This window comes from Fistularia commersonii, chromosome 18 (genome assembly GCF_037954325.1).
Source record: "Fistularia commersonii isolate RoL2024-O1a breed Wild chromosome 18, RoL_Fcom_v1.0, whole genome shotgun sequence".
Classification (NCBI taxonomy): domain Eukaryota; kingdom Metazoa; phylum Chordata; class Actinopteri; order Syngnathiformes; family Fistulariidae; genus Fistularia; species Fistularia commersonii.
This window is the reverse complement of record NC_141301.1, coordinates 4,669,737-4,682,710: the sequence shown is the minus strand read 5'-3', so window position 1 is coordinate 4,682,710 and position 12,974 is coordinate 4,669,737. Positions and strand designations below refer to the sequence as shown.

The window sequence follows — 12,974 nt, the reverse complement described above, 5'->3', positions numbered from 1 at the left end:
ACTCTATATAAGTTTCATTAAACAGATATGAATGGACAAGGTGATTTTATTTCTCAAGACCTGCCATGAGGCAAAGGTACAGATTTGTAATAATAATAATACAATAATAATAATAATAATAATAATGATGATGATGATAATAATAATAATAATAACAGTACTTATCCCAGATTGAATGCTAAAAATAATTTTCAAAAGGTGATTATTATACTAAATATAATTATATTGGATAAAACAATAATAATGATAATAATGATAATGATAATACTACTACTACTACTACTACTACTAATAATAATAATAATAATAATGCATTTATTTCAAGCCACCTTACTCCTCATTACAGACATATTCTCACACACAAAATACAGACTTCAAAGAAACAATAAAAATAAAATGACTAAAAATGCCAAAGTGGTAAAAAAAAAACATGAATCAGTTCAACACTCAAATATACAGTGTACCACCTCAAGCCTAACCCTAAATAAATTAAATCAATCCATTAATAGAAAAATATATAAATAAAATATGATCAGAAAAACTATTCAGCAAATGCTAGATATAGCAGTCCGAAGCTAGTACCTACTCAGTATCTACTATTTCCTTGATTGTTTGATAAACAGTGTGGACCTGTTTAACCCATATCGTGGATTTTGGTCTTGTACCATGAGGACAGGAAAATATAATGTATTCCCCAGAGACACTGAAACATAAATTAGGTCTGTTGAGGTTTTCAGTCATCCAGGTCATGGTGAATTCTTGTCGAAATCTTCTTTTCGTGACAAGTGGACTTGAATTTCTTCACTTCCACATGATCAATGCCCACATCAAATTCACAAGGGAGGGCGTCACTGCCGACCAACTCTGCTGTGACATCAAGATTTACTGGAAACCCACACACACCGACCAGTACTTTTTTTTATCCTTATTGTTGTCACAACATTCTCATTTTTCCCTTGTTTTTTTTTCAATCTGTTATCTATTTTTAACCTTGCTGTTGTTGTGTCGCTTGTTTCGTACATTTATATGTCTATTCTATTTGTAGTTATATTCATATTTATTGATATTGTTATTGTTGCGCTGCTGCAACAAACAAATTTTCCCTTTTTGTGCAAGCAAACGCCAGAACCTCCAAAACCAAGCTGGTTTTATTTTCAAAGCAAGTGTCAGACAATGTTCAGACAAATGTCAGACGAGTCTTATATGTACTGTTAACAAATGCGTTTTATTTTATACGTATTATATCTCGTGCGTCTCATTCAAGTGTCTTGCTGTGAGACGAACCTTACAAATACCACACTGCTGCTTTGCACCCGAAAATGTCGAAAGTGTCAAACAGCAACAAAAAAAAAGCTTGTGGGTCATGAATTTCATAGCCCAATAGCCTTCTCATATAATTACCGTATTATATATAACATATACATACGCATATACATATACATACGCATATACATATACATGTACATATACATATACATATAATTCTCCACTTGCCTTGAATGAAGTCAGATTTTATTCATCTCATCATGCTTCCTATACGGAGCAGGTCTGGACCACAATCTTGAAAATGATTGACAGAGACCTGGTTGTCCTTACGATTACATGGTAATAGCTGATAATAGCTCTAATATTCATCAAAAAAAAAGCAAAAACCGGAATGGATTCACTTGACCAACTTCCTTGTCTGTATCTTAATGTAGATTTTTTATCGTGGTATAAAGTTACACTATATATGTTGTATATCATATAACACTACCTGCATAATGAGTTGTTTTTTTTGTATAACACAGCTTATTTGTTAAAATGCATCTGCTGGATTTCAACCTAAGTCACAATTCAAGAAATGTACTTGCGATTGAGAATTTTTTTTGCTTTTTGCCAATTAGACACAAAAATGATCATTAATGATCGACCAAAATGGGTGTAATTATTTTGTCATTAAATATTCTGCAAACACTTTTTCAATCCCGTCAACTTCCTTCCTGCAAGCAGGTGATGAACGGTGCGTTCAAATCCCGAGGGATATCTTCGGATGCCATAAAAGACGCAGTTGTTTTCTCTCACCGTCCAGTGCGCACCCACATGGCAAGATAAGGCTCCGCAATAGGTGAGAGAAAGAGCATACCTGATTGAATCGTCTTGCGCTTAAATCCCGAAGTGCCTTTTCACGAGGACATTTCTTTCAATCGAGGATCCTCCGTAGGTCTGCGTCTCTCAGCGACTAGAGCTCGTCAAAAGATGGGGTCCACACATTCTAACGTGTCTTCTGAAAAACTGCTGACGCTCGAATCCCTGGGTTTGTCAACGTTTAATATTTACCCCGCGATTATATTCGGGACGCTGGCCTATCTCATGATCGTTATTTGCAATCTACTGGTGTCCATCACCATTGCAGTGAGTAAATGTCTGCACAGGCCTATGTTTATCCTGCTGTTCAACCTGCCCATCAGCGACATGGTGGGCGCCACTTCTTTTTTCCCTCACTTTGTGCTGAGCATCATCACGCAGAACAGGCAGATCACCTACTCTGCGTGCGTGGCTCAGGCTTTCTCCATTCATTTTTACGGCACGGCAAATTTGCTGATCCTGAGTGCCATGGCGTACGACAGATATGTGGCCATATGCAGCCCCCTGAGGTACAACACCATAATGACTCCGCAGAGGATGATCAAAATCATCTTCTCCGTGTGGTTTGTGGCGTTCCTGTTCATGTTTATATTGTTCATGCTGCTCGTGCGGTTCAAAAGCTGCAGGACAAACATCGTGGATTTGTACTGTAACAATCCCTCGCTGCTGAAACTGGTATGTGAGGATACCACTGTCAACAACTACTACGGGATAGTAGGTATATTCTTGCTACAAGGCGGGACCTTGTCCATTATAGCGTACACATATGTGCAGATATTGCGGACGTGCATTATGACTAAAAATCCGGAATCGAGGAGGAAAGCCATCCAGACGTGTGGAAGTCACTTGATTGTGTTCCTCGTCATGCAAATCAATACGATTTTCACGCTCACCGCCCACAGGTTGGATAACATCTCCCCCTACATGAGAAGGAGTCTGGGTTTGTCAGTTCTCGTGTTCCCTCCTCTTTTAGACCCAATTATTTACGGTTTGAGAGTCAAACAACTCAAGCAGAATATCATTCTGTTGGTGAAAAGGGTGTTTTCTTAGACAATTTTTGTACTTTTGTTTAAGACATTAGGAAACATTAACAGGAATGACAAAATGAATGCAGCCAAAGATATTTTTATCAAAATTAATCATGTTGTTAAACTACTGAAAGACACATTGCTATCATTTAAACTCTGTTCATGAGTGTCCATGAATGGTCCACTTTTCGTTTTTCTAATTCAATTTAATTTCGATTTTCATGTCAAATATATGATTCATATAAATATTTATTCTGATGGGAAACTCAACCTTGAAGGGAAATTGTTGAAAAGCTACAAATGTCAATGAGTAGTGCTTTAAATAAAAGAGGCCACAATGTGAAAATGTATTTTTAAATTAGACTTATGACGCAGTGAAAGGATGTGGAAAATATGATTATTTTGAAAGACGAATGTCGGGTGGCGTGAAATCAACATCTTGAATGGTGCAAAATGATGCTGTGCAGTGACCGTGACGTTTTCCTCCAATAAAGGAAACTATATTCCATACATTTGTCTGAAATTGATGTCATGACACCGTTTTGACTGTCACACAGGAGAGTGCCAGACATTTGGCTTTAGCCATCAGAGTGATGTGATTTATACTCAAAGTACAAATTCTTCACGGGTGACTGATGAAAAGAGTGTGACAGCAAAAAGACCCGTGGTTCAAATGATAAAAAAGATAAACAACAAAAGAGTAAAGGATAGAGGACAAGAAATAAAATCTGGGAGGCGGTTTGGATTTCAAAATGATGAATAGTACAATAATAGAAAATTGAAAAAAAGTAATGTTCAGACATTTTGTAATATTATAAAATAATACTGAAAGGCAGCATTTTGTATATTACATATTAATATTGGTATTAAAAGTGACCCTGAAATCCTATGTGTATTTACAGACACACAGCCACACACACACACACACACACACACACACACACACACACACACATACACATACACACACACACACACACACACACACACACACACACACACATACACATACACACACACACACACACACACACACACACACACACACACACATGCGAATACACAGGCACACACATGCACGCACACACACGCATAGACACACACGTGTAAAACAGAAAAGCAGCTGAAATATCCCCTTAGAATGACACACAGTTATTCAATAAATACATAATCGTGCGCAAGACAAGATAAAATAAGATAAGATAAGATAAGATAAGATAAGATAAGATAAGATAAGATAAGATAAGATAAGATAAGATAAGATAAGATAAGAACATTCCTGGTTTAATTTCTGGTTCCTCCTTGTGCAGGGGTGTCCAAACTTTTTGTAAAGAGAGCCATATATGGTGAGGTGAAAAAGTGAGGGCTGACCATTCAGCATTCTTTGAACATTAACTTTAAATGCAAATATAGAATTTCATTTTTTATTTTATCTTTTAGTGCAAATGGCATACTGTTCACGTGTTAACGTAGAACACAAATATAAAGTTTTTACCAAAATCACTCCGTTATTCATATTTGAAAACCACATAAAATGAGGAGAAAGTCTGTCTGGAAAACAGAAAAAAACTTTCAGAAAGATTAAAAATATCTAGGTTCATTGGAAACATTACATATTATTCACAATTAAATGCTGACTCGGAACTTCTAAATTCTGAAAGTGAACAGGAAAATTACACTAACAGGAAAATTATTTAAATGTACAAAACGAGGGCCATATGAATCCTCATATTACTTAGTATCAAAAAGAAGAAATATGGTCTTTTTTATTATTTCAATTTTTAGACTCAGCTCATAAATATGAAATAGAAAAATAGGCTGCCGGACTGAATTACATTTTCTCATTGATTTCATGACAGAGGCTACAGGCTGGTGTAATGTGAACAGGATGTTCCCACAAGGGGTTAATAAAGTATAAAAAAAAACAAAAAACAAACAAAAAAAAAACAAATACACTCACAATAGGGAAATCTAAAACATGTCACACTGGGATCAAAATGTGGTTGAGCAGGACATCCAATAATGATAATTCAATTCAAAATCAACATTTTGGGGATGGGTGTGATGCACAAAGATTGATGTTACTTCAAAAGCAGGCAAAAAGGCCAGCGTCAACACCAAGAAATATATTACTCTCAAAATATCATGTGTAAATACAATTGGTTTTCACTTTCATCAATGTGCCCATAGAAACACAGCACTGTGAAAAATTACACAGTTCACAAATAAGGCCATTTTTACACGTCATAGTGTTTGGACATTTGTTATTATAGCAACAAGTTGTTATCATCTTGTCAACATGTGCTTCTTGTCTAATGTTTAAATAAAGCTATTTAAATACACACCATCTCAACACTGGAATAAATGTGTGTTTTGTGCATTACACGTGTTTACGCTGTGTGTGTGGGTGATCTTACACATTTCATTTTTTCCTCCTATACCCCGATGAGGGGAAGTTGTTGCCATAGGAACCTGAACATCAACTTTGATCGTCTTGAAGTCTCACAGGAGCGTAAGTGGCTGCTATAAGAGCTTATCTTCCCGAGCATCTTTGTCATTTCTATGACCCGCTGGTCATGATCCACGATATGTATGTTTTTTTAATTTATTTCCGAAAATATCCTAATTTTTTATTTAAACTGTAAACAATGGTATTGTTTTAGCTTTATCTTAAACCAAACACGGTGCCAAGTTATTTTTTTTTGATAAATTCAGCCACAGTTACGATAACACGTATGCATATCCAAAATTAAGTATTTATTTGTTTTCTCTGGTGAGTATAATTTTAATATACATTTTTTCATTTATTTTTTTTGTTTGTGTGTAAAATTTTTATAGTGAAAGACAAACATGACAATGGAATTAAGTAAGCTGAATGTGGCAATTTTTATTTTATAATTTCATTATTAATTTATCATTTGTTTTTTTTTATGTTGCTTCATGTGGCTAAAAGAATGCCTAAATCATTCATGTTTACTTCAATAATTTAGATAACTTGTCTGGATATCTACGCTGTGCATTAAGTGATCATGCAACATAACAATGATTTTTATTCTTATTTTAGAAGGGGAAAAATCAAAATGGACAACACGTACAACATGTCGTCGGTTTTGCTGCTCCAAGGGTTCAACCTATCGTCTGAAAACGTCATCCCGGCGTTTCTCTTCGCAACTCTGAGCTACATGATCATCCTCCTGTGCAACCTGATCCTCATATTCACAATCGTTCTAAACAAATGTCTGCATCAGCCCATGTATCTCATCCTGCTGAACCTCCCCGTCAACGACCTCATCGGCTCCTCGGCCTTCTTCCTTCAGGTTATTAAAGAAATACTGACAGACAGCAAGAGCATTCAGTACTCCGCGTGCGTTGCCCAGGCTTTTTTTATCCACCTCTACGCGGGGGGAACGGTGTTCATTCTGACCGCCATGGCGTACGACAGGTACATCGCCATATGCTGCCCCCTGAAATATAACACCGTCATGACCGGCGGCCACATCATGAGGATAATTTCGGCCGTGTGGCTGGTGGATTTGTTGGTGATAGTCGTGCTTTTTTTCCTTCTCCTGCGTTTGCCCCGCTGTCGGTCGGTGATGACCAACGTCTACTGTGACAACCCGTCTCTGCTGAGCCTGGTGTGCGCCAACACGACCGTCAACAACATTTACGGCCTGTTTCTAGTGGCATTCTCTCAGCTGCTGGCCAATGGGATGATTTTGTACACCTATCTCCAGATCCTGCTCACCTGCTTCAGGTCCAAGGGTTTGGACACAAAGGCCAAAGCCTTGCAGACTTGCGCGACTCATCTGACCGTTTTTCTCATGCTGGAGTGTCTGGGTCTTTTCACCATCATATCCTACAGAGTCCCAGCTATTTCGCCGCACCTGAGGAGATTCATGGGCCTGTCGACTTTTGTGTTCCCTCCAACGCTTAATCCCATCATCTACGGGCTGAAAACGAAAGAAATTCGGGAAAAGATTGTCCACTTTTTTAGGAATAAAATCCTTAATTTTTAAGCCTCACACAGTTGAAGTTATACTTGATTGTCTGAAAGATTCTTGCAAGTGATGACTGATTTTTTTTTTTTTTTTGATAAAGCCTCCTGTTACTACCACTTTTATATTTTGGATTTTTGATGTAGATACAACACACAGAATGACTTTCTAAAGCCAAATGTGAATTTTGCATGACTTTTGGTGTGACCGTGGTCATACAGTATAATAAAGTACCACGCTTTTGTCTAATGTGATATCTGGGAAACCAATAAAGGATTTGACCTCTTATGACTTTGGATTTGAGGTGGTGACATATTTCCTAACATTTCATTGTAAGATGGGACACAATGCAAAATCAAATGTTGAATAATTGCCTTAAAAAAAAAAAATCTGGAGAATTCTCATTCGAGCATGACGCAAATTAGATTGCACAAACCTGATGCACTCCCCTACCGTGTCTTTTGCCAAAGGGGAGTGAGTAATTTAAATAATAAGTATGTGTAAAATAGATCAGATGAAGAGGATCTTAAAAAGTTTGAAATAATAAGCATCATCCTTTGACATGATGTCCCCATACAGGTCAGAATTTACCTACAACAAGATGAAGTCAACCCAAACTGAGATGTCCACGCACATGGATGCCAGATCTTATGATTTTAAATCCATTATTCTTATTACACTGTTATAGCGCTCCCCCACATCTCGACTGCATTTGCAAAACATATCCAGCAGAGGAAGCCATCTGCTTATCTGTCAGGCGCTGACCTCTGATGGTTCTTGGCTGTTTATCTTCTCCTTTCGGCGTCTCGCCTGTTAATTTAATTTAATTTAATTTAGTTCTATTTAATTTAATTTAATTTAATTTAATTTAATTTAATTTAATTTAATTTAATTTTATTTTATTTTATTTTATTTTATTTTATTTAATTTTATTTAATTTCATATTATTTTAAGAATAAGAATAAGAATAAGAATAAGAATAAGAATAAGAATAAGAATAAGAATAAGAATAAGAATAAGAATAAGAATAAGAATAAGAATAAGAATAAGAATAAGAATAAGAATAAGAATAAGAATAAGAATAAGAACAACTTTATTTATTCCGAAGGAAATTGTTGTGCCAGAGTTTCAAGTAAAACATAACAATAATAAATAATGGTAGGAAATTGTATAAACAGTAATGAAAAGGGGGGGAGAATAAGAAATACAAATAAAACTATCAAGTGTCAAAATCAAGGCTATAAAGTGTTTTAAGGTCTTAAGTGCAAAGATTTGAAGATTCCCTGCAGCTGAAGGGAGAGGAATTAAAAAGTCTGATAGCCTCAGGTATTAGATATTTATTTATTTTCTATTTTATTTATATTTATTTATTTAGATATTAAACAAGTCAATAAGTTTAAAATGTGCCAAACTCAATGCCCACCAATCGTATATGAAAAGTGTATTTAATTCTATGCACATTTCCAGCTGAGTTGGGAGGGAAAATCTGAACTACAAAAAAGTAAAAAGAAGGAAAAAAAAAGTATGATGCAAAGACACACTGCAGGCTTTATCAGAATATTAAAAACATTGAAATAACATATAATCCAAAAATGCTGAATGAAAAATCCCGTGGCGAGTGAAAGGGATGCCTTTTTTGTTTGGTCTTTAGTTAAACTGATCACTTAGGTTACCTTGACAAGAAGACAAGTAAGAGTCTCCTCACTGTGGTCATTTGTGAGATTACACACAGATCCTCATTGACACCCTTTTATGATGTGCATGATACACATGCAATGCAATCATCGGGTTTTAATAAGTACACATTTAATAAATGCAATAGCAAGTAACATATATATCTATATATATATGATATGATCAAATCAATCATCACATCTTTTTTTGACATTTCTGCAAAGAAAGCCAGATGATAAAATCGGTAATTATCTTTCACAGTGACATGAGTACAGCGCGGCCAATTTCTCTGCGACATCTCTGTGCCTTTTCACACCCCGCCTTTTTTTCTATCTTTCCTGCAGGACTTGTCAAAGAGAATTGGGATGCGAGTCCACATGAGACGGGAGAAGGTCAGCCATCTCTCCATTTAGGAATTAACCGCTGTGAAGTTGAACATTAAATTTGCCAGCGAGGGCTCGATGCATCTGGCGTTAATACCGACAGCTGGATAAACACGATAGAATAAATGATCCATGTTGTTCATTTGATTGCAATAAACCAGGTGTTAACATGCATGTTTTGCAGGGGATTTTGATTGACAGGTGCCCTCAGACCATTAGATGCCTCTAAATTTGCATTAAAACGTGCAAAAAAAAAGAGGTTCAACAAATGGTTGAATATTAATTCATAAAATAAAATGCATAATAAATGCATAACACAGAAACAATAACTGACAGCAAAATTATTATTATTGTTATATTGTTATCCAGTTGAGAATTTTTTTTAACTTTTTCTATCAACGTTATCATTCAATTCCCAGGACACACCGCGATTTGAACCATGCAATTTCAATATTTCTGGTTTTACAGAACTTTGGACCACTGTTTTTAAAGATATATGTGAAATTGCTTGAACTTAGGGATGTTTTCACCTCAGTGTTCAGGAGAAAAACATTTTAGAAGGCCTGAAATAGTGTCCTGGGGAGGCCTCTTTCGGGTAAATTAATAACTTAATCGAAACTTAATCTTAATTCATTACCAATGCCGCTTATCCTGCATCAACAGTCTGGCGAATGGGGAAGGTTCCCTAAGCGTCACATACAATGCATTAGAAACCGTTTCGACAAACCTGGAGCGTCATGTCTACACCAAAATTAATATTTATAGGACTGTCTCAGAAAATTAGAATATTGTAATAAAGTTCGTTATCTTCTGTAATGCAATTAAAAAAACAAAAAGTACTTTTTCACGATATTCTAATACTTTGAGATAGGATTTTTGAGTTTTCTTAAGATGTAAGCCATAACGAGCAATATTGAAATAATAAAAGGCTTGCAGTATTTCAGTTGATTGGTAATGAATCCAGAATGTAACATTTTTGCTTTTGTAATTGCATTACAATATTCTAATTTTCTGAGACAGTCCTGTATATCTAGCTGGTAATTTCCCTCTTTTTCAGTTGTAAATAACAAATCGTGTTCCTCCACTGACGCAGGAACATGAATTTTTTTTCATTTGATTGTATTTGCTGTGCCACACAAACACAGATGTAGCCATGCTATGCAAGTGGCTAACCTGACCCTGGGGAGCAGCCTGCATACGATTAATATTATTATTATCATTATTATTAGCTGCTTATCCTGCACTCAGGGTTGTTTGGGGCTGTCACTGGGCAAGGTGCAGGTTTAATCCAGCCGATCACAAATAGACATACAACCATACAGCCTTCCTGGAAAGTTTACTGGTACTGGACAAGAAGGTCAGACGGGTTGTAGAACCTCGAATCCAGGGGGAGCAATGTGGTTTTTCGTCCTTGCCGTTGAACAGCAGACCAGCTCTATACCCTCGGCAGAGTCCTTGAGGGTGCACTGGAGTTTGCCCAACCAGCCTACATGTGTTTTGTGGACCTGGAGAGGGCATTCGACCCAGTAATACAGGCTGTCCGGTCCTTGTACGATCGGTTCCAGAGCATGGTCCACATTCGAAAGCTGGGGTTTGACTCCGCCAGGGTCCTTCAACACCGGTTCTGTCCGTGACTTTTAGGGATAGAATTTGTAGGTGCAGCCAGGGTGTTGAGGGGATCCGATTTTGGTGGCCTCAGGTTTTTGGGTTTGACAATGGGGTTCCGACCGTGATCTCCAGCTCTCGCTGGAGGGGTTTGAGAAAATTGTGAGCGGTCAGGATGAGGATTAGCAACTCCAGAACCGAGACATGGTTCTCAGTCGGAAACGGATGGAGTGCTCACTCCGGGCCGGGGAAGAGGTTCTACCCCAAGTGGAGGAGTTCAACTAACTCAGGGTCAGCGGTGGGTCATAACCGAAAGAGCAAGGTTGTGGATCCAAGTGCTGAAACGAATTTTCTACAGGGTGTCCAAGCTCTAACTCAGAGATAGGGTGAGGAGTTAGGACATCCGGGAGGTCCTCAGAGTAAAATCACTGCTCCTCCACGTGGAGAGAAGCCAGATGAGATAGTTTGAGCATCTGGTTAGGATTATATTACATTACAGTACATTTGTCATTTGGCTTTTATCAAAAGCGACTTACGAAAAGCACAATTCAAGTCACCGAAGATCCGAAGTACCAATAATCAGAAGTCAGAAGTGACCACTCAACCAAATAGTCATATCAGAACCATGGGATACCTCCTGGTGTCCTCCCTGATGAGGTGTTTTGGGAATATCCAACAGGGAGGAGGTGTCAGGGAAGACCCAGGACATGCTGGAAGAGCTGGTCTAAGTGGCCGGGGAGAGGGGCGTCTGGGCCTCTCTACTTCGGCCGCTGCCCTCTGACCCGATCCCGGATGAGCTGTAAGCAATGGATGGATGGATAAAACCATTCACTTTCTTGTTTTCATAACTGGGCAATTTCGGGTGTCTGATGAATGTAGTGCATTTTTTGGAGGGGAGGGAGCCAGAGAACCTGGAGGAAACCCATTGCAAGAACATGGAGGCGCGACACAGAAAGCCCCCCTATTGTAATGGAACCAGTGACTTCCGTGCTGTGAGAAGCGCTAACCACTGCCTATGCTGCCATGTAAATACAACTGGCTGTAAAAAAAAAAAAAAAAAAACACAGAAAATAAATGTCCGACAGTTATCCTGATGCTTATCAGAATAAAAAAATATCCATCAGAAATAATAATTTTGCACGGAAAAAGATCCCTGGGCCACCTTTTCCTCAACAGCTGCAAATTTCATTTCAATTATTCAGTTGTTCTTAATTAGTTTTTTGTTGTTGTTCATTTTTCTTACACCTCTCTCAGGATAAATATGATTCATGAGTTAGCTTCACCGCTGTAGAGGTCGGTGTCTCCAACAAGGATAGTAAATGACTATAAACAGCTTTTAACAAATTGCAAACAAAGACCTGTAATGGAAAGCAGCTCCTTTTGTGTTTCTTCATAGTTGTTCTCCTGTGCATTGTCTCATAGCTGTTAACTTGTTTAGCATCTTCCTCTGCTTCTTAGGTTCAGTGCCAGATACCTTAGAAGGTGCAGAATATCTTGGTGTAGGAGTGGAAAGAAATTTAAAACTCTCATGGATGATACACCCCGCTGAGTAAGACTACGAGTACTGATCGATGTGAAATGGACATGCACGATGCTGAATACATGCAGGAGATGCAGAGAATGATGATACAGCTGCTGAGCCAGGGTACAGAAAATGCTTATTTCACCATAAAAATCAAATATAAATCAAATTATGCTGCAAAAACCCATGGTGTAGTGAGAAAAAAGTGCTATAAAATTAGATTAAAAAAGCTAAAAATTTGCAATGCAGTGACACCGTGATATGGTGTGGGACTTCTGTAAATGGAACTGAGATAATGGACTTGATGAAAATCTTAATTTTTCTTTGTTGCGGCTAAGAACAGATGCTGTGTTTATGTTTTATCTCCCGTTTCAGGTGGTGTAGATTTTGTTCCCCTTTTATTGTTTTACCTGAAGACACGAACACACTGGTTTGTAATCCTTTACGGCAGGGATCTCAAAACTTTTTAGCAAACAGGGCGATTTGGTGAGGTGAAAATGCACGAGGGCCATTAACATTAAATGCAAATGAACAGCCGCAGTTGATTTCAATTTAGTTGAAAAAATACTCAAATTTCCACTTGTCCTGAAAGCAGCGGCCCTCGCTGTCAACTTTCCATTTTTTTTGTTTTGATATGGGG

General features: G+C 37.5%; 2 protein-coding genes across 2 annotated transcripts; both read left to right on the top strand.

Moving 5' to 3' along the window:
* Positions 1-2,238: 2,238 nt before the first annotated feature.
* On the top strand, positions 2,239-3,177 carry LOC147224225 (olfactory receptor 52H1-like). Its single transcript, XM_086164973.1, has one exon. The coding sequence runs from the start codon at positions 2,239-2,241 to the stop codon at positions 3,175-3,177; it is 939 nt and encodes a 312-aa protein (XP_086021099.1).
* A 3,058-nt stretch (positions 3,178-6,235) lies between these two features.
* Positions 6,236-7,171, top strand: LOC147224224 (olfactory receptor 52B2-like). The gene has a single exon (XM_086164972.1). The coding sequence runs from the start codon at positions 6,236-6,238 to the stop codon at positions 7,169-7,171; it is 936 nt and encodes a 311-aa protein (XP_086021098.1).
* Positions 7,172-12,974: the final 5,803 nt, after the last annotated feature.

Bases quoted from the DNA above. Each gene is read 5' to 3' on its own strand.
- LOC147224224 (XM_086164972.1), top strand. From the start codon at position 6,236: ATGGACAACACGTACAACATGTCGTCGGTTTTGCTGCTCCAAGGGTTC.
- LOC147224225 (XM_086164973.1), top strand. From the start codon at position 2,239: ATGGGGTCCACACATTCTAACGTGTCTTCTGAAAAACTGCTGACGCTC.